Source organism: Oculina patagonica, chromosome 11 (assembly GCF_052425735.1).
Source record: "Oculina patagonica isolate OP01 chromosome 11, crgOcupat, whole genome shotgun sequence".
Taxonomy (NCBI): Eukaryota; Metazoa; Cnidaria; class Anthozoa; order Scleractinia; family Oculinidae; genus Oculina; species Oculina patagonica.
In genome coordinates, this window is record NC_135768.1 from 20520616 (window position 1) to 20543220 (window position 22605).

Genomic DNA, 22605 nt, shown 5'->3' on the forward strand with positions numbered 1-22605 from the left:
TTCAATCGCACCATGTTAAAGTTACTTTCAGCATTGGAACTTTGCACTGCCTGTTGTTGAGCGTGGATTTGTAACTGATGCCCACGAACAATACGATAAATTGTGACGTAAGAAAATGTGGAAATTATAAGGCAAAAGATATTAAAAACCCCAACAACAAAGCTATATGCACGGCAATTCCAAAAAAACAATCCTGATGAAAGCGAGCACATTAACCATATCATCACTAAAGTATATTTAACACGGCATTCAGTCACTAAAGTAGCATATCTCATGTGATAGTGAAGAGCCAGAAATCGTTCCACGGTGATGGCTGCTATTAGGGACTTTAAGATACCTGGACGGCTGACCTCGAGGACGGCTGACCGGAAGTGACTTTTCGCGTGTAACCTATATTGCGCATGCCCGCTCCACGCACATTGCCGTCCAGCTCCGTCCAGCTGTTGTCGAGGACGTGAGAAGTAGAGTTTTGCCGTCCACCAGTGAACGGGAGTGCTTTTTGTATGATTTCGTTTAAAAATCTCATTATTTTTTAATTCTGTTACTTTGTTAGGTGGTCTTTTATGGTATTCTTGGTTTGGTACTGATAAAAAGTTAAAAAGTCAAGTTTTATTTGTATAAACGCTGATGGCGAAGCCACGTGCGTGAAATTATGAACTTTCTTGCTTGTGTTTGTACAAAAATTTCACTTGGAATTTGTACCCTGTGAATGAAAATAGTGCTTTCTGGTCCCAGACTTTAGGCTAGAAGCGCCAAATGATTTTCTTCGCATGTTTTGGGCTAAGGAATTATTGATCCACTAACGAAGCCGTCCTCCGTTCACACACGCTGGCTCTTAACGTTGGAAGTTCGCGCCAAGAACGTCGACATCGGCTCAGTCCTCCTCGCGAAATTTTACCGTCCTCGCACCGTCCTCGAGGTCAGCCGTCCAGGTATCTTAAAGTCCCTATTGTCAGGAAAGAAACTCCACATAAAGAAGGTCCTATCATCACCCAAACATGGTTTACGAAACGATGTTTCGTAAGTTGAACGGTAAGATAAATCGGTTGAGCAAGGAGACCAACAAAAAGGTCTGAAGCAACGAGACTGCAGAGCATAATCATTGACGTTGAGCGAATGGAAGGAGTTCTTATAATGGCGGCCAATACCAAAGCGTTGCCCAGAATGGATATGAGCATCAGTGGAGCATTAAGAACACAGTTTATGAGGATAATTTCTTCAGGAGTAGAGTTGTTTTCATTGTCTGAATGATGGTCTGCCGATCCGTTGTTGTGTTTGTCGGTATTGTTCATCATCAATGTTGAATATGAACTCTAAGCGTCGTCAAATCCTTGTTTCACTACGAGAAATATAACGAATTGAGTTTCCTTTTCGTTCCAGCGAAAATGATATAAAACACTGATTAAAGAGTGGAGAAGACGCCAACACTGTGAAAACAGCACAGCTGTGATTCAAACTTATCTTTTCATGCTAACGTTTTCAAGTGTGAATTGTGTTCATAAGGTATTCAACTTTTTCCAAAAAAGGCGAGAACGCTTTGTGGCCAGAAAAATATTATAAGAATTGGTTTTACAATGTAAATATAACTCCCTGGGAGTTTGATTACACTTTTTTTAATTAACAGCGCCTTTTCAGATGAAAATTACCTTACATGATTCAATGATAATACATTCTGTGCTTGCTTTCCTTATTCATCATACATCCTGCTGATACGAAAAATACATCCATCTACGAGTCAATATACAGCTGGAAAGAAACTCAAATTAAATATCAAGACAAAGATAAGGTTTATCCTAACACTTTAAATAGCATGCTTCGCTTGTAAATGCAATAAAAACTTTTTTTTGAATGCCATGTGGTCGCGGGTTTCTTCTATTTCTCTTTCATTTAAATTTCTTGAAAGACAAAATGTAAATGTAAAAATGAAAAAAGTACATGTTACATGTTTTAGGAGGCAAGGGCGGCCGAGTGGTTTAGGGCGCTGGTGTTGTAATCCGGAGGTCCCCGGTTCAAAACCTGCCCCTTCCACTAGCTGAACTTGTTTCTCGGTTGTCCCGAGTTCAAATCTTCGGTCACGCTTTGTATATAGCCAACTGGTCTGCCTCCTGCCATTTGGGCTTTTTAACCTTGTTATGTTCATTTAAAATATTTGTTTCCACTGTTTCAGTGGCATGCCTGTAAACTAGCTATCTTGGCGCTAAGTGCATGACCACTACAAAACAACATTTACATTTTATTACATTTACATGTTACCACTTACATGAACTTTTTTACGACTGTTTATCCTGTTACATACGGAAAACATTTGAGTCAACTTCGGTAATTCTGTCAGTTTCGTTCATATTTCATGTAGTTTACAACTATTCATAATATAGTGCTAATAACTGTGAAAGAAAAAACGAACATTGTGGCTATCTTGATGTATACTGTTATATTTATTTTCGTTCAGAAAGAGGATAGAGTCGAATGGTGTCTACAATCCTAGACAAAAATCCTTGGGACACTTAAAGAAATAGTGCTCAGTGACCATTTCCTTTGCATTATGAACTCATTGTTTAATTTTCCGACACCCCTTCCCCCCAAAACAATGTTGAGATATTGTCCCACGGTATGATGGATAGAAAGCAACATTGAATCCGGGGTGGGGAGGGGGAGGTCAGTACACAGGGCCGTAACCAGACCTTTGCCATAGACGAGGCAAGATCCTGCTAGTGGGTTCTGGGGCATGCCCTCCAGAAAAAATTTAAAATCTAGAAGCACAGAAACTCTTTCAGAGACATTTTCATGACGTATTTCTTGGTGAAACTCAATCTTGTTCAACTGGAAATCTAGAAGAGGCAAGTGCCTCGTCTTGCCTCTTGCTAGTTACGGCCCTGGTACAATGTCAATTTTTTCGTCGAATTGGTTAATTGTCTCAAGACTTTTGCCGGTCTAGGATTGTAGTTTCATGCCTTTGTTTGTTTACATAACATCTGCCTTGCTGTCTTTACAACTGCCGTTCGAAGCTCGCGAAGACGCCAACAATACAAAAATGGATTGATGGATGAGTTACAAAACACTAAGGTGGTAGCGAAGGTCCGCCATTCTGTTTTCCAGATCTTCCAGAGATTCCTTGGCGAGTCAATATAACATACATTGGAAAATAACAAATAATCAAAGCTATGTAGAACACGAAAGTGTTCATTGCACTTCTTTTCAATCGCACTGAGATATTTTCAGCATTGGGACTTTGCACTGCCTGTTGCTGAGCGTGCATTTGTAACTGATGCCGACGAACAATGAGATAAATTCTGATGTAGGAAAATGTGGACATTGTGAGACAAATGAAAATAACAACAGTTATTAATAAGTGTTCTATTCTCGAATTTAAAAAATAAAAACCTGATACAAGGAAGCTTATTAACCATATAATTAATAAAGTGTATTTAATGCGGGATTTAGTCGCTAAAGTAGCATATCTCATGTGATAGTGAAGAGCCAGATATCGATCCACAGTGATGGCTGTTATTGTCAAGAGAGAAACTTCAACAAGGCACACCCCTATCATCATCCAAACATTGATGACGGAACGGTCTTCCGTTAGCTCTTTTGCAATATAAATCGGTTGAGCAATGAGACCAACAAGAAGGTCTGAAACAGCGAGACTGCAGAGCATAATCATTGAAGCTGAGCGAATGGAAGGCGTTCTTACTATGGCGGCCAATACCAAAGCGTTGTCCAGAATGGATATGAGCATCAGTGGAGCATTAAGAACACAGTTAATGATGACAATAGTTCCAGGAGTAGAGTTGTCTTCATTTCCTGAATGATGGTCTGCCGATCCGTTGTTGCGTTTGTCGTTATTGTTCATAATCGATGTTGATTCTCAACTTTTAGCTTTGCCAAATCGTTGTTTTACAGCAAAGCATTGGACTCAATAATGTCCCTCTTCTTCCCAGCGAAACAAATGCTTGTTAAGCGGTAAAAAAGTGGACCAAATAATTTTCCGGTTCTTTCCAGCGAAACGGATACAACAGCAAACCTGAATTAATAGTGGAGAAGACATAAACTGAGCTCAGTACATTTTCTCAAAAGTACCTTAATTTTCTTGCCGGCTTGTGTTTTTGGTGAGTTTTTTTTATTACTTATTCTTCTCTTTGCTAGTAAGTGACTTCTGTTAGTGGCTTGATTGGCATATACTAATAATTGGTCTTACAATGTAAATATAAGTCGAAGATCGTTTACTGATATTAAACTCCTGGAATTTATTGCGATTATTTTAGAAAAAAATAATCATCTTACATTACAGTATTCCATGATAAACTATCTAAAATTGCTTCCCTTATTCATGAAGCATGTGGGAGGCGCGGTGGCCTAATGGTTAGCGAGCTCGACTCCGAGTCGAACGGCCCGGGTTCGAGTCCTGGCCGGGCCGCTGCGTTGTGTTCTTGGGCAAGACACTTTACTCTCACAGTGCCTCTCTCCACCCAGGTGTATAAATGGGTACCGGCGAATTTACTGCTGGGGGGTAATCCCTGCGATGGACTGGCATCCCATCCAGGGGAGAGTAGCAATACTCTCAGTCGCTTAATGCCACGGAAACTGGGATAAGCTCCGGCTGTATGGGCCACTTGGCTCGGACACAGACTTTACCTTTTTTTTATCTTGCTGATGGCTAAGTGGAAAAAAAGATAGGTACGAGTCAATATTAGCTCAGACGTGTTAAAAAGACAGCTGAAAGCAAACTTAAAGTCACAGAACCAAATCTTATTAAAAACTGGCGCCCAATCAGACAAATTTTAAATCTTGACTATAAAACAGCGACTCAGGGCCTGTTTATGTGGAGGAAAGTTGTCCCTAGTAGGAGGGTTACCCTCCATACCGACGTATCCCGGGCGAGAGAGCTTTTCATACGTTTCTTAGTAAATAGCTGCGAACTGTTTATATGAGAAATTGCAAAGTTGGCTCGGGGGACAGGGTGACACATACGTAGCATGCGCAAATGCTGCAATCGGCCAAAACAACATCGAAGTCGGCGATAAATTTGTCCAAAATGGTCTTCGTCGATGTTTCAGCGTTCCCGATTTTAGAAAAGGCCGCCATAATAGATATTTCAAAATAAATCTCACCAGTCTTGAACCGAGAGGGCCAAGTTTTGGCTCGGCCAACAGGGACAACTTTCTCATATAAACGCTCGGCAAAAGATAGCGCGGGGGAGAGGGTAACTCTCCTACCAGGGACAACTCTACTCCATATAAACAGGCCCTTATGGAAAGCCTACCGATCTGTTGTTGTGTTTGTTGGTATTGTTCATTATCAACTTTTAACTGAATGTGAACACTTAGTGTCGTGAAGCTGTTTTTTTAACTTAAAATTACGAAATCATCCTCCCTTTTTCAGCAGAACGAATATAGTAAAGTTGACCAAACAGTGGAGACGCTTACACAAAACAACACAGCTTAGTGAATTTTCCAAAACATCTGGTGATTCTTAGTTAACTCCTACTTTTGACGTTTTTCGTGAAATGTGTTCATTACCTATTCAATTTTTCGAAAAAGCGACACCACTTTGTGGCGATATTGACATGTAATTAAAATTGGTCCAAAACTGTGACAACTCGAGAGGCGTTTGATTAAAGTTGTGTTAATTTACCAATGCGCTTTTTAGATGGAACTTCTCTCACTTTCAGTGATAATACCGTCGTTTGCTCCTTCACCAACAAGCACCCTGCTAACGGATTGAAGAAAAATATAAACATCTACGTGTCAATATCACTTCAAAGAAGGGCACAAAACAGCGGCAAACAAATTGAAATTTAAGTGCATGCTGATTATTGGGTTAATAATATGAGCTTAAATTTCAACTTGAGTATGTTTGCAGGCGGTTTGTCACTAAGTTTCCTTTGGTGAGAAAATATTGAAACGTGAATTAGTCGGTTTTCCAATCCATGGTTTGGTGCTCGACGACTATGGGTGCTTAAGAAATAAAGTGAATGATTTGAAAGTGTGTAGGACAAATGTATAATCAAATTATCTAAACTGCGACTATGGAACTATACGGAGACCACGGATGAGAATTTGTATGTTTACATCGTGGTATAAAGGGTTAACACATCAACAAATTCTCACAGCAATAAAACCATACAAAATGTACGTAGACTTAAATGTTGACAAGGCGAGTTTTTGTAAATGAGTAGCTGAACTTTTAAACTCGAAAGCGGAAGGACATATCTCGTTTTTGTTTTCTAGTTTATATACAGAGATGACATTTCGTTATTAATTCAGGGCTATATTTTTCCTCTCTGCTAGAAAACAGGTGAACATGGCAAAGATCGCAAATTAACCGTGAACCATTTTTTTTTTGAGCGGAAAAAAATTTAAAGGGGCCTTTGATATGTAAGAATAGAATTTCTAGTCACCTAGAGCTAAGTTAGCTTTCAATTTTCGACAAAACATTTGTAAGGGTATACATCCCTTGTGAATGCAATTAATAGTGCTACAGAGGCTCTTTTCTGTTTGGGTTTAATGTAAAATTCATCTCAGATGAACTACAAAGAGAAAAATGTAGGGAAAAAACAAATTTCATCTTCTACGTAAAATAACATAAGTTTCCTTTGGCGTGCCCCATTTAGCTGTTGTTAATCTTCTAAAACACCGAGGAAATTTCATTGTACCTTGTTCTAACATATCGATGCTTGCAAATGTTGTTTTGTTCTTGTTTATTTATAACTTCTCCAACACGAGCTATAAAACGGATTGACAACTGAGGAACTGAAGACGAAGATTACTCTCTCGCAGCATTTTGTTTATATCTCCTTTTCGTTCAGAAAGAAGAAAATGTCTAGTTTTCTTCAATTTGTTTACATAACATCTGCCTTGCTGTCTTCACAACTGCCGTTCGAAGCTCGCGAAGACGCCAGCAATACAAAAATGGATTGATGGACGAGTTCATATATACTGCAGTGAAAGCAAAGTCCCATTCTGTTTGCCAGTCCTTGTAAGAGATTCCATGTAGAGTCGACAAAACAAACATAGGAAAATAACCTATCATTAAACATATATAGATCAGGAAAGTGTTCGTTGCACTTTTTTTCACTCGCACCATGTTTAAATTATTTTCAGCATTGGAACTTTGCACTGCCTGTTGTTGAGCGTGGATTTGTAACTGATGCCGACGAACAATGAGATAAATTCTGATGTAAGAAAATGTGGAAATTATAAGACAAATGATTATACCAACGCCTATAAGAAATCGATGTGCACGCTTATTCCAAAAGTCAAAACCTGAGACAAGGAAGCTAATCAACCATAAAATTACTAAAGTATATTTAACGCGGGATTTAGTAACTAAAGTAGCATATCTCATGTGATAGTGAAGAGCCAGAAATCGATCCACATTGATGGCTGTTATTGTCAAGATAGAGGCTGCGCAAACGGGATAGCCTATCTTTATCGCTAGATTGTGAAATAATGTTGTTTTCGTAAATTCTTCAGCAATGTAAACTGGTTGAACAATGAATCCAACAAGAAGGTCTGAAACAGCGAGACTACAGAGCATAGTCATCGAAATTGAGCGAATGGAAGGAGTTCTTATTATGGCGGCCAATACCAAAGCGTTGCCCAGAATGGATATGAGCATCAGAGGAGCATTAAGGACACAGTTTATGATGATAATTGTTCCAGGAGTAGAGTTTTCTTCATCGTATGAATGATGGTCTGTCGATCCGTTGTTGTGTTTGTCGGTATTGTTCATCATCAACGTTTAACTGAATATGAACACTTAGCGTTGTTTTAAGGACGTTCGCGCCTATTGTTTATGCGCATCCTTACTGCGCACGTAATTCATGTCGCAACGTCGCGCCACGTCATGCACGAGCGCGAGCGCTGAAGAAATTTTCTAAGCACATATAGGGCTGGTAGTCGTCGCGTGAACTTTGCTTGCAATTAACTCTCTTAGATGGTCGGTGACCCCCACATTTTTTTTGAACGGATCACTTTTGTTGACGATTATCTACGTTTTGCGTAAAAATGAAAAAATCTATCGATTAAAAGTTCGTTTTTTTGGTCCCACGTAGGTTTTTATAGAACATTTTAAAATTAGCAACATTTTTTAACATTCTTTAGTTCTCATTGTATTAAATTAAGTTTAATTTTTTATCACTGTCTTGATAGTTAGGTTTATATAATATGTAGTTAAGTATGTAATATGTAATTAATTAGGGAGGGCCATATTGTAAACTACTGGGCCACCAGTAAACTATGTCACCCTCGTTAAATAAAGTCTTATTAGTAATTATTATTATTATTCGAAAGCCTCTTTTTGAGCATTTCGTTTTGCTGTACGACGGTTTCAAATACCGCTTTCAGGGTTAAGTCTTACAAAAAGTTGGAACACTAGAATTTTTTACGCAACAGACCCACTTCTACAAAATGTGACTAAGATCATTTGCCTCTTTTTTCTCATCTTCAATATTTTTAACTATAAATCCTGTAAGACATGTTGAACTGCGTTCGCCAATTTTTCAGAATCAGGGTAGTTTTCCACACGCTTTATCTCTGAAACAAAGTCGGTGACCCCCACTTTTTTTGCATTTCCGACACAAGTAACTTATTATCTGACTGCTGTAAAATTTTTAAAAAAATCTATCGACTAGAAAATTTTCTCGCGAACGTCCTTAACAAGTTTTTAAATAACTGGCCAAAATTGGCCAAATAATCCTGGTTTACGTTCAGGCGAAAAGAATGTAACAATGACTGAACAGTGGAGACGCCAGCACAAAACAACACAGTTTAGGGCAATTTTTAAACCGTCCGTTGATTCTTAGTTAACTTATGCTTTTGACGTTTTTCGTGACATGTGTTCATTACCTATTCAATTTCTCGAAAAACTGACACCGTTTTTTGGCGAGATTGGCATGGAATTAGAATTGGTCTTAAATATAACTGGGTGATCGCCCCCGGTTTGATTAAACTTCTGGTCGGTAATTTACAGAGCCTCTTTAGATAAACAACTGAGCTAAAACTGAAGTTTGTGTTGATCGTTTGGACAATAACAGAAGTATAAACTTCAACTTTAGCTTGAGGTGTTCTTTTTGTGGTTTTCTGCCTATCTTCTCTAAGCTAGTTTTGGTTCATAGAAGTACTTTTCTAATGCATCTTCAGGTGCTTAATGGAATATGGCTGTTACAAAAATGAAGAAAAATGATTTCAAAGGAAATTCTCCGAACAACTACTATTAGAAAGTATTTTATGGAGGCCACAGTAATGAAAATTTGTTTGTTGACACCGGGGTATAAGGGGTTAACACATCTATCAGGACAACTGTTGCTTTAAGAAATGTACGTAGACTTAAATGATGACACGAGTTTCTGCAAATGAGTAGCTGAACTTTCAAATGCCCCAGCCGAGGGACTTGTCTCGTTTCCGTTTTCTGGTTAAGATACGGAGATGACTTATCACTTTATTGATTCAGGGCTTTTATTTTCTTGTCTGCGATAGAACGTAAAACTGTCAAATTAAAGCTCGCAAACTAACCATTGTTTGATTCATTTTTCTCTTTGAGCGGGAAATACAGTAAATGATAAAAATAGTTTCAGGAGTAGAGTTGTCTCCATTGTCTGAATGATGTTCTGTCGATCCGTTGTTGTGTTTGTCGGTATTGTTCATCATCAACTTTGAACTGAATATGAACAACTAGCATTGTTTTACAGCTAAAAATGACCAAATTATTCTCGTTTTCTTTCAAGCAAAAAGAATTCGATGAAGGTGATCGAACAGTGGAGACAGTTTAGTGCATTTGCTTAAAACATCCGGTGATTCTTAGTTAACCCTTTATTTTGACGTATTTCTTGAGCTGTGTTCATTACCGATTCATTTTTCCTAGAATGCGACACCGGGTTTTGGGAAGATTGGCATGTAATTAGAATTGGTCTTAAATATCTCGAAGAGCATTTGATTAAACGTCTGGTAATTTGCTGTGCATTTTTGGATGAAAATTACCTTACATTATCCAATGATGATCCAGCCATTCACGGCTTGACTTAACCATTAAGCACCCTGCTGATGGATTGGAAAAAACATCTACGAGTCAATATTAGCTCTTAGAGGGTAAATAACAGCTGTAAACAGCTGACCTAAAATTGAAATTTGTGCTGTTTGGTTGGGCAATAACAAGTATAAACTTCAACTATAGTATGAGGTGGTTTTTCAATGTTTTTTTTTAATCTTCTTTCCCCTTTTGAATCGTAAAAGCACTCTTCCAATTGCTCCATGACATATGGATGTAATAAACTAAAGGAAAACGATTTCCAAAATAAATTCTCTGAACTACTTCTATTAGAAACGTATGGAGACCAGTAATAAGAATGTGTTTGTTGACATCACGGCACCTGAGGCTTAAAGAAACTGATGTACGTTGACTGATATGTTGACACGAATTTCTGTAAATGAGTAGCTGAACTTTTAAACTCCGCAGTTGAATGACTCGTCTCGTTTCCTTTTTTCTTGCGTATATACGGAGATGACTTATCAGTGTAATAGTTTCATGGGTTTTATGTCTGCGAATCATCATTGTTTGAATCATTTTTCTCTTTAAGGGGGAAAATAATTTAGGGGCTCTCATCAGTAAGAATAGAATTTCCAGATTAGCTTCCAATTTTTGACAACTTATTTAAGAGTTTGCATTATGAACGTGATTAAAAGTAGTATAGAGGCTTTTTATATTTAGTTTCCATTTAAAATTCATAGCAGACAAAACATAAAACGAAGAAACGTGAGCTTTCTTAGGGATTCCCCATTTAACTACTGACAATCATACAACACACGGAGAAAAATTTCAGTGCAGCTAGATCTAACATCCCGAGCAAGGGTCGCATTTATCTTGTTTATTTACAATTGTCCATGAAGTAAGAGCTAACGATGAACATGAACTATTCAAATAATTAACAATGGAGAAAAGAACTAAAATTACTGCTTCGCTGTATTCTGTTTATATATTTTTTTTTTCGTTCAGAAAGAAGATAGTGTCTAGTTTTCTTCTGTTTGTTTACATAACATCTGCCTTGCTGTCTTTACAACTGCCGTTCGAAGCTGGCGAAGACGCCAGCAATACAAAAATGGATTGATGGACGAGTTGCTAAATACTAAAGTGGTAGCAAAGTTCAACTCTGGTTGCCAAGCCTTACCAGACATTCCATAGAGAGTCAATAAAACAAACATTGGAAAATAACATATAATTAAAGCTATGTAGAACACGAAAGTGTTCATTGCACTTCTTTTCAATCGCAGCATGTTCAAGTTATTTTCAGCATTGGAACTTTCAAGTGCATTGCCTGTTGTTGAGCGTAAATTTGTAACTGATGACTCCAAAAGTGAGAACCTGATAAAAGAAAGTTAATCAACCATATAACTACTAAAGTATATTTAACGCGGGATTTAGTCACTAAAGTAGCATATCTCATGTGATAGTGAAGAGCCAGAAATCTATCCACAGTGATGGATGTAATTGTCATGAGAGAAACTATACATAAAGAAGGCCCTATGATCCTCCAAACATGGTCTACGAAATGGTCTCTCGTAAGTTCTTTAGCAATAAAAATCGGTTGAGCAAGAAAGCCCACAAGAAGATCCGAAACATCAAGACTGCAAAGCATAATCATTGAAGTTGAGCGAATACAAGGAGTTCTTATTATGGCGGCCAATACCAAAGCGTTGCCCAGTATGGATATGAGCATCAGTGGAGCATTAAGAACACAGTTTATGATGATAATAGTTCCAGGAGTAGAGTTGTCTCCATTGTCTGAATGATGGTCTGCCGATCCGTTGTTGTGTTTGTCGGTATTGTTCATTATGAACGCTAAACTCTAAGCGTTGTCAAACTGTTTGTTTTTAAACCAGTGAAAGTTGCCAAAGAATTCTTCTCTCCGCTCCAGCAAAAGGCAAAAGGTGGTCCAGTAGTGGAGACGCCAACTAAACAGAAAACAACACAGTTTAATGCACTTTTTAAAACATCCTGTGATTCTTAATAAGCTCTTCCTGTCATTTTTCTTTTCGTGAAATGTGTTCATTACCTATTCCTTTTTCCAAAAAGCCGACACCAGTTTAAAAAACATTGACATGTAATAAGAATCGGTCCTAAATATAACTCGAAGAGCGTTTGATTATTATCCAATAATGCAGCCTTTCAATACTTCACGTAAACAAAAAGTATCTCAAAAAAACGAGTTGAAAAAATCGAAGTCGAATATTCTGTATGAAAAAAACGGCTGTAAACATATTGATAGATTTTTTCTTGTTTTGCTTCTAAGGAGGGTACCGAATGGTCTTTGCAAGCAGGCGAGCATAGTGTTTTTTTCCAGCACGATGACAAAAGTTAGCATTACGAACAACGAACACTTTTCAAAAAGCTTCCTCTCATAAAAATCAAGCAAAAGAGCACTTGTAAAAATATGCAAGCAAGTAAACGAGCATCCACTAAAATTTTGCGAGCATTCTGAGCAGTAGCCTAATTTTTCAAGCAAAATTTTGAGGGACCATTCATAACCTCATCAGCATAATTTCAAATCTTCCGGTCGCGTGTAGCATTTTAGCAACAAAAACCTAAGCCTTTGAATCGATGAGTGTATTTAGGAAAACAGTGGACCCGGTAAATAAAAAAAGTTAATTTAGTTATGAAGAAGTCATCGTGTAATTTTCTCTCCAATAAGTATAAAAACTAAGCGTGCAGCCCCAAGTTACAGGCCCAACTGCCTGCTTACTAGAAAAATTCGGGTAATAAACTCATATCCCCCCCCCCCCCCCAATTACAAGCCCTCCCCATCCAACTTCTTCATAAACACTTTCTAACGCCTTGACAGAACATTGTAATTCAAATAGAAATAGACAATGAATTGGTTTACAAGTGGACTACATCAAAACGTCAAATCAAAGTGGTTTTCTTACAATACACAAGCATTGCAAGTTGTTTCTTGTTAGATCATTTTCAAACGATTTTTAATGCCGCTTACAAGCTTCACGGATAGCAACTCCCCCAGTTATAAGTGTACTCAAAACCTCTTACGAAGTTGTATATGCCCAGGGCTTATAACCGGCTTTTTATGGTGTAAAACGAAGGAAATTTTCACAACGGATAACTGTGCCAAACATTAAATTAAATTCTCCCAATCGGTGACGGAAGAAATTTCGGGAGGCCAGTGAAGATAATTAAAATCTCTAAAATAATTCTTTCCCGAACTTTTTAATATAGCCTTAGTACTTATCTAGTTTTCGTTTTCTCGGTTTAAAAAGGAGCTTAATTATCATTTTAATGGCCTCGAGTTTTATTATTATTCTCTCAGAGGGAAAAGATGGAAACTAGTAACAATATAAATGCAGATTTTTTATTTGGTTTCCGTCTAAAATTTATCACAGACAAAATAAAAAAAGCAAGAAACTTCAAGCAGTTTATAATCGGGCGGTTAATGTTTGACCACTTCTTTTCAGTTCTTTTTTAAAATTGGCTAGAAAGGCAACGCAGCACAGTAAAAAAGTTTTTAGAAAAGCAGTCACTTGAGAAACACTCAAGTCGTGTTTGCGTGAGTCACGGAGTGTGCGTGAGCTGAATGTCCTTCATCGCATCATCTCTTGCCTTACACCACATGCCTAGCCGGATAAATTCATGCTTAGGCATGCAAATATTTGTTTTTTGTTCTAAATGCTGAATAAAATAAACCCAAACCAGTTAAATGACAATAAAAGGGAGTCCATTTCACGCCAAAATAAAAAAAAAGTAGACTGAGGCCATCCCGTTGTATTTCTCCGTTTAGCGTCGTCCGACGACTCAAGTCCGAGTTTTGCACCAGTCAAGAAGTTTGGAGTCACGGTATTAAACCAAGATTTCCCTGATTACGTCATCTCTTTTTTGATCCACATGCATAAACAAATTCCTGTCTGCAAACATTTATTTTGTTCCGAATCTTACATAAAATACACTCAAACCACTTGAATGGCATAAATTGATTTCAGTTAAAATAAAAGAATTTTAAAAATCAAGTTCTTGAAGTTTAACTGCTATTTTGCAAGAAAAACACAGCTATCAGTGACATTTGCGAAGTCGCGTGATTGAAAGCACGGAAATAGAGAATACCTGACTACGTGATTCAGCAGGTAATTTCCCCTTGTCCTGTGCCCTGACAAATTTTTGCTTGGTTTGCAATTTCCTTTCGATTCCAAAAATAAACTCAAAACACTTGCATATCACACGAAAAGTAATTCATTTTTCATTTATAAATAGTTTGGACATGTCAAATCGCAACGTGAATATTCTGTGCTTGCTCCGAGCCATACGCTTGAATTAAAAAATAAATATTTCACTAAAAACAGAGCGCAGAGAATTCGTAAATATTTTTAAAATAGATGTATGATTATTTATAACTACAGGCGAGCGATCGCCAATAAGCATCAAAACTTGCGTGACCAAGGAGTCGCCTGGGCCCGTGGGTAATCGTTTCATTTTTAATTAGCTTGGACATGTCAAAACACTTATCGGCTTCGCATTGTGCCCGCTGAATCAAACGCACGAATGACACAAACATACACTCCACACTGAACAGAGAGCGGAGTGTTCATAATACGAGCGATCGCTAACCGAAACATCAAAATTTGCGTGACCGTGACCAAGGGTCGGCTGGGCCGCGTGCGTCTGGAACGATTTACCGACAAAAGAAAAAAAATTCCGGGTAGATAATGAATCGGGCCCAGGCCTCGCCCGATTAATAATAATCTTTTATTAGGAAGCCTTCATTCACTATACAGTGGTTTTCAGAAAGGTCCTAACTAAGATTAAAAATACTTAATAAGACTATATACAATAAAACGAAAAATACCTAAAAAAAGGCGCTTGTTATCCCTTACATGAGCCTATTTAGCGATGCCCTGTGTAAGTTCTACTAATCCTCCAACATACCGAGGGATATTTTAGCGTACCTTGATCTAACGTTACGAGGTCCTGCCAGTTTCAAAAACACAGTTTAAAGCATTTTCTACTGATAACGTCTGGTGAGTCTTAATTAACTCCTCCTGACGTTTTTTTTTTTCACGAAATATGTTCATTACCTACTCATTTTTTCCAAAAAAGTGTCTCCGGCTTTTTACAAGATTTGCATGTAATTATAATTGGTCCTAACTTTTATATTACTCGAAAAACGTTTAAGTAACCTTATGATAATTTACTGCGTCTTTTCAGATGGAAATTGCCTGACGTTATTCAATGATAATACAGCCGTTCACTGCTTTACTTAAGCAACAAGCACCCTGCTAAAAGAGTAAAAAATATCCAGGACAATAACGAGTCAATATTAGCCTAGAGAGGGTAAAAAAACAGCTGTAAACCAAACATGCTAAATGTTTAGGTTTATTTTTGGCACGATAATATAAACAACTTAGTATGTTTACAGATGACTTTCCTCTATTTCTTACTTTTCAGGTAAGTTTTGTTTCTCAATCCACATTCCACGTGCTCGATGAAGTATGGATGTTATAAAAATAAAGAAATGATTTCAAAGGGAAAGTGTGCTGCTTTTAAAAGCCAATTTTTTAAACTAGTACTATAAGAGAAAGGTAAGGAGAATATGTATGTTCACATTAGGGTAAAAGGTTGATATTTCACCAAATTCTCCCAACTTATGCTATACGAAATGCTTGGTAACCAGTAAAAAGAAATGATGTCGACATAAGTTTCAGCAGTAAATAACTAAACATTTAAGTGCCGCATCTGATGGACATATCTCGTTTTCGTTTTGTTTCTGGATTATATACGGAAATGACTTATTAATTCAGCGCTGTTATAATTCCTGTCTGCGGGAGCACAGGTGAAAATGACAAATTTCTTGAATTAACCGTTGTTTGAATCGGTTTTCTTTTTAAACGGAAATTAATTTCAAGAACCCGTCGATCTTTAAGAAAACAGTTTCTAATCAGCCGACCTCCAGTTCTCGACAACTTTTTACAGTCTAAACAGCTCTAGCGTTGCTATCAAGGGTGAATTAATGAATTCATTAATGGAAATTAGATTTCATTCTTTGCTTCAATATTCCATTCTCGAAGTGAATATTTCAATGTTCAAACGGCGATTCGATTCAAAATGGTATTATCATAGGGTTAAAAAAAGCAAGTAAAGAACAAAATAATGAGAACAACCATGTGTGACATTTGACAGTTGACCAGTTGCAGCCGAAATAATGCAAATTTTGGACAAATTCCCACGTGCCTGTCGCGTGAAGCCAGACAACAATCCAATCAGCATTCGAGTTTTGAATTGATTCTCCGTTTGAACATCGAAATATTTAATCCAAGAAAGGAATGTTCAATCCAAGAAAGGAATATTGAAGCAAAGAATGAAATCAAATTTCCATTAATGAATTCATTAATTCACCCTTGATAGGACACGAGCTGTTCTGACTGTAACTGTATACATCGCTCGTAAATGCAACTGAAAATACTAGAAGCAGATTTAGTTTTCATTTCAAATTTATCACAGACGAAATATAAATAGTGGAATAGTAAGCATATAACAATATGTCGTACGTGAAGTTCTTAAGAAATGCCCCAAATAACTTTTGTTTAAAATCTTTCAAAACACCGTAAAAAAAATTTCAGTGCACCTCGATCTAACATTACAATATCCTCCAAGAGTCATTTTTGTTTTCTTTATTTATAATTCTTGTTTATTAGAATAAGCTATAAAACTGTAAACTGACAATCGAGAAAAGAACGAATATTGGTCAGTGTCTTGCTGCTTGTTTATGTATTTCTTTTCATTCCGAAAGAAGATAGTGTCTAGTTTTCATCTGTTTGTTTACATAACATCTGCTTTGCTGTCTTAATAAATGCAGATCGAAGCTCACGATCACGCCAACAATACAAAAATGGATTGATGGACGAGTTCATGAATACTACAGTGTGAGCAAAGTTCCATTCTGTTTGCCAGTCCTGGTCAGAGATTCCATAAAAAATCGATAGAATATACATTGGAAAATAGCATATCATTAAAGCTATGTAGAATACGAAAATGTTCATTGCACTTCTTTTTAATCGCGCCATGTTTAAATTATTTTCAGCATTGGAACTTTGCACTGCCTGTTGTTGAGCGTTGATGTGTAACCGATGCCGACGAACGATGCGATAAATTCTGATGTAAGAAAATGTGGAAATTATTAGACAAATGATAATAACAACACCTGAAAGAAAGTTATGTACACGCTTATTCCAAAGTCCAAACCTGATACAAAAAAGCTAAACAACCATATAATTACTAAAGCATACATCACACGGGATTTAGTCACTAAAGTAGCATATCTCATGTGATAGTGAAGAGCCAGAAATCGATCCACAGTGATGGCTGTTATTGTCAAGAGAGAGGCCGCACAAACAAAATAGCCCATCTTTACCCCTAGATTCCTTAACAATGCTTTTTTCGTAAGTTGTTCAGCAATGGAAACTGGTTGAACAAGGAAGCCAACAAGAAGGTCTGAAACAGCGAGACTGCAGAGCATAATCATTGAAGTTGAGCGAATGTGAGGAGTTCTTATTATGGCGGCCAATACCAAAGCGTTGCCCAGTATGGATATGAGCATCAGTGGAGCATTAAGAACACAGTTTATGATGACAATAGTTCCAGGGGTAGAGTTGTCTTCATTTTCCAAATGATGGTCTGCCGACCCGTTGTTGTCTTTGTCGGTATAATTCATTATCAACATTTAGCTGAATATGAACTCTAAGAGTTGTCAAAATCTTTGTTTTCAAATCTAAAATTTACCAAATAATCCGGTTTTTTTCATTCCTGCAAAAAGAATCCAACAAAGATGATCAAACCTTGGAGACGACAACCGAAAAACAATACAACAGAAAACATCCGGTGTTTCTTTACTTAAAACTCCTCCTGTTGTTTTCATGCAATGTGTTCATTATCTATTCATTTTTCCGAAAAAGCGACAACAAATTTCTGACGAAATTGGCATTTAATTAGAATTGTTACTTAATATAACTCAAAAAGCGTTTAATAATTTATTTTCTGGTAATTTACTGCGCCTTTTAAGATGAAAATTGTCTTACATTATTCAATGATAATACAGCCAATTACTCGGCTCCACAGCACCCTGCTGATGGATCGAAAAAAACATCTACGATAACCAGTCAATATTAGCCCAGAGGGGGAAGAAACAGCTGTAAACATGCTAAAACATTTTAAGTTTGTGCTTATTGTTGGGACAATGGAGCGGTTTTCACTTGGGCATCGAAGGATATTCGCATTTCCTTTCTTTTTGTAGTATACGCTCAGTGATTGGTTAAAAACGCTTGCGACATTTTCTCCCCCAATCAGAAATAAAGCCAAAACCAATTGTGACTCGCTCGCGCACGTTTTCTCGTTTTCTTTAGCGGAGCTCCAGCGCCTGAAGCGCGCCAGCGGAGCACCATGGGTAAGAATATTTAAGTAAATCCATGAACCCCAAAAAATTTAGTTATCAAGTGTGCGTACGTACGCCCACCAGCCCGCACCTACAGACTCTCGGGGAGGAGGAGGGGAGGCACAAGGCAACCCGATCGGGGGAGGAGGATGTCATCTTATCATATCCCAAGGAACGTTGAGGTTAACGTCGGCTTGTATCTCTGATACTGGTCATCCATGTTATGTTCAATTGACAGCTGTTAAAACAAGGCATCTTCTGACCAGTATCACATGACCATATCGCGGGCTCAGGTGTACAACTAATCGTGGTCATCTGTTTTTTAAAGCTGACCGCTGACCAGGTTATAGTTTTCCATTGAATCTTACTTGTTTTGTCCAGGGTAATGACAGGATTTTGTAAGCGCAATGTTTGTCGATTGGAGTTGACGATCAGGAGCCTATGGATGTTTCTTGAGTAGTGTACGTTTAATAACTTCAATAAGAGTACTTTTAATGAGAGTATTTCGCACAATTTTAAGAACCAGTTAAGAAGTGTGGAGCTCCACTTTTAGGCTTGGCTAAATCTATATATTATTTTTACATTTTTACAGAGGAAATATAAAAAAATATCTTAAAAGCACTATAAGCACCTGTAACCTTCTAAGTGATTTTTTTGGGATACTGCACACAAGAAAACGAGTAAAATTACAACACATCTTCTTTTTTATTTCCATTTCTGAATAAATTAATACCTAACAATAAGCATGAGCTATAAAACTAACTGACAATGGCGAAAAGGACCAAACTTACTGTCTAGCTGTATTCTGTTTATATTTCTATTCGTTCAGAAAGAGAATAGAGTCGAATAGTGTCTAGTTTTCTTCTGTTTGTTTGCACAACATCTGCCTTGCTGTCTTTACAATTGCTGTTCGAAGCTCGCGAAGACGCCAGCAATACAAAAATGGATTGATGGACGAGTTCATATGTACTGCAGTGATAGCAAAGTCCCATTCTGTTTGCTAGTCCTTGTACGAGATTCCATCGAGGGTCAAAAAAACATACATTGGTAAATAACATATAATTAAAGATATGAAAACAGTGAAAGTGTTCATTGCACTTCGTTTCAATCGCAATATGTTTAAGTTATTTTCAGCGTTGGAACTTTGCACTGCCTGTTGTTGAACGTGGATTTGTAACTGATGCAATTCTGTAAATTCTAATGTAAATTCTAATGTAAGAAAATGTGGAAATTACAAGACAAATGATAATAACAACGCCTATAAGAAATTTATGTACACGAAGACTCCAAAAGTAAAACCATGCTTCAAGAACGCAAATCAATCATATTATTACTAAAGTATATTTAATACGGGATTTAGTCACTAAAGTAGCGTATCTCAAGTGATAGTGAAGAGCAAGAAATCTATCCACAGTGATGGATGTTATTGTCATGAGAGAAACTATACATAAATAAGGCCCTATCATGCTCCAAATATGGTATATAAAACGGCCTTTTGCAAGTCGAAGAGCAATATAAAGCGGTTGTGTAATTAAACCAACAAGAAGGTCTGAAACAGCTAGACTGCAGAGCATAATCGTTGATGTCGAACGAATGCAAGGAGTTCTTAATATGGCGGCCAATACCAAAGCGTTGCCCAGAATGGATATGAGCATCAGTGGAACATTAAGAACACAGTTTATGATGACAATAGTTCCAGGAGTAGAGTTATCTTCATTGTCTGAATGATGGTCTGCCGATCCGTTAGTGCACTTGTCGGTACTATTCATCACCAACGTTTAATGAACTCTTAGGATTGTTCAATTGCTTAATTATTCTTGTTGTTCCAGAGAAAAGAATAAACAAAGGTGGTCCAATAGTGGAGATGCCAAAAGGAAGTAGACAGTTTTATGCATTTTCTAAAGCATCAGGTGTTTCTTAATTAACTCGTTCTCCTGACTTTTTTTGTGAAATGTGTACATAACTTATTTATGTTTTCGTAAAAGAAGACACCGTTTTTTCGCGAGGTTACCACGTTGCTAGAATTGACCCCAAATATAACTCGAAGAGCCTTTGATTAAACTTTTGGTAATTTGCCAGGGTGCCTTTTTAGACGGAACCTGCCTTTCATTATTAAATGATATGGTCTTTAATTGCTTCAATTAACCAACGTTACCTCAGAGAGGGTAAATACCAGCTGTAAACAAACGGAAATTGATGTTTGCGCTTGTTGTCATGTGTTGTTGGGACAATAATAGAAGCAATTTTAGTCGTGTTTACAGGTGTTTCAGTTCTCTATCTCTTACTTCTCCGAGCTGATCCTGAAACGTAGATCAGTCGATTTTTCAATCATATTCAGGTATTCGATGAAGTGTGGATGTTGTAAAAACATAGGCACGCAGGAGTTATTATTTCCATTTATGGGGTGGCTTGGGGTGAAACTGGGTGATTGTCCTGTTGGGATGGTTTATGTCAATAAATGGGTTGAGCAATTTGTGAATGGCGGCCCACGGAGTCACTTTTTTGCACGAAATTTGCTTGCAAACAAAATATTTTTTACGTGCACTTTGTACGCCAGAACTGTTTTATCCTTTTCTTGGTTTTATTCAATACGTGAATTTTCATCATTTAATTAAAAAACAAGAACTAATTTAATTATCAAAATGTCACGAAATGGCACGTTCTTATTTTGTTTTTAAATAAGCGCTTTAAAAAGTGCTTATTTTGTTGCTAGCTTTTTAACAACCGTAACGTGATACTTTTGTTTGTTACGGTATACTTTTTGCTTTTTCCCAAATACTGTAACATGATACTATTGTTTTTCTCACTTTTGTAACATGATATTTTGGTTTTTCTCGTAAAAGCCATGTCTCCATTTAACACGCTCAATAGTTATTGAACGAAAAGTAATATACGATGTAATAAAGGAAAAACACAGAGAAAAATTTCGGAGCACCTGGATCTGACATCACGAAGTCCTATAAGAGTCGTCTATATCTTGTTTATTTATAACTGTTGTCTTCTTTATTGACAATTTCTCCAACATCAACTATAAAACTAATTGACAATTCAGACAATCGAGAAAAAGATAAAAAGGGTCTTGCCGTATTCTTTTAATATTAATTTATTTTTATTCAGCAAGAAGACAGTGTCTAGTTTTCTTCTGTTTGTTTACATAACATCTGCTTTGCAGTCTTTACAACTGCCGTTCGAAGCTCACGAAGGCGGCAGCAAAACAAAAATGGATTGATGGACGAGTTACAAAACATTAAGGTGGTAGCAAAGGTCCGCCATTCTGTTTTCCAGATCTTCTTAGAGATTCCTTGGCGAGTCAATATAACCTAATTGGAATATAACATATTATCAAAGCTATGTAGAACACGAAAGTGTTCATTGCACTTTTTTTCAATCGCACCGAGATATCTTCAGCATTGGGACTTTGCACTGCCTGTTGTTGAGCGTGCATTTGTAACTGGTGTCTGCGAACAATTCGATAAATTCTGATGTAGGAAAATGTGGAAATTGTAAGACAAATAAAAATAACGACGGTTATTATTAATTTATCTATCCGTGGATTTAAAAAATGAAAACCCGATACAAGGAAGCCGATTAACCATATAATTACCAAAGTATATTTAACGCGAGATTTAGTCACTAAAGTAGCATATCTCATGTGATAGTGAAGAGCCAGAAATCGATCCACAGTGATGGCTGTTATTGTCAAGAGAGAAACTGCAATAAGGGAATGTCCTCCGATCGCCCAACCACCGGTGACGAAACTGTTTTCCGTAAGTTCTTTAGCAATATAAATCGGTTGTACAATGAGACCAACAAGAAGGTCTGAAACAGCGAGACTGCAGAGCACCATCATTGAAGTCGAACGAAGGGAAGGAGTTCTTATTATGGCGGCCAATACCAAAACGTTGCCCAGAATGGATATGAGCATCAGTGGAGTATTAAGAACACAGTTTATGATGATAATAGTTTCAAGAGTAGAGTTATCTCCATTGTTTGAATGATGGTCTGCCGATCCGTTGTTGTGTTTGTCGGTAATGTTCATCATCAACGTTGACTCTTAGCGTTGCCAAATCGTTGTTTTGCAGCAAAACATTGGACTCAATAATGTTCCTTTTCTTTTTAGCGAAAGGGATACAACGGCAAACCTGATTAAGTGGAGAAAACCTACACTCCGTTCAGTACATTTTCTT

General features: G+C 37.3%; 1 protein-coding gene and 4 pseudogenes across 2 annotated transcripts; all 5 read right to left on the minus strand.

The window, feature by feature from the left end:
- Positions 1-2945: 2945 nt before the first annotated feature.
- LOC144630919 (melanocyte-stimulating hormone receptor-like) lies at positions 2946-22558 on the minus strand (annotated as a pseudogene). Its single transcript, XR_013566647.1, has 2 exons — positions 22465-22558; positions 2946-3864 (listed from the first exon to the last, which is right to left on the minus strand). The product of XR_013566647.1 is annotated as a melanocyte-stimulating hormone receptor-like (transcript).
- Positions 6682-7734, minus strand: LOC144631219 (histamine H2 receptor-like). Its single transcript, XM_078489634.1, has one exon. The coding sequence runs from the start codon at positions 7732-7734 to the stop codon at positions 6820-6822; it is 915 nt and encodes a 304-aa protein (XP_078345760.1). The 3' UTR covers positions 6682-6819.
- LOC144631159 (histamine H2 receptor-like) lies at positions 16547-17701 on the minus strand (annotated as a pseudogene).
- LOC144630643 (histamine H2 receptor-like) lies at positions 19272-20187 on the minus strand (annotated as a pseudogene).
- On the minus strand, positions 21547-22558 carry LOC144630705 (melanocortin receptor 4-like; annotated as a pseudogene).
- Positions 22559-22605: the final 47 nt, after the last annotated feature.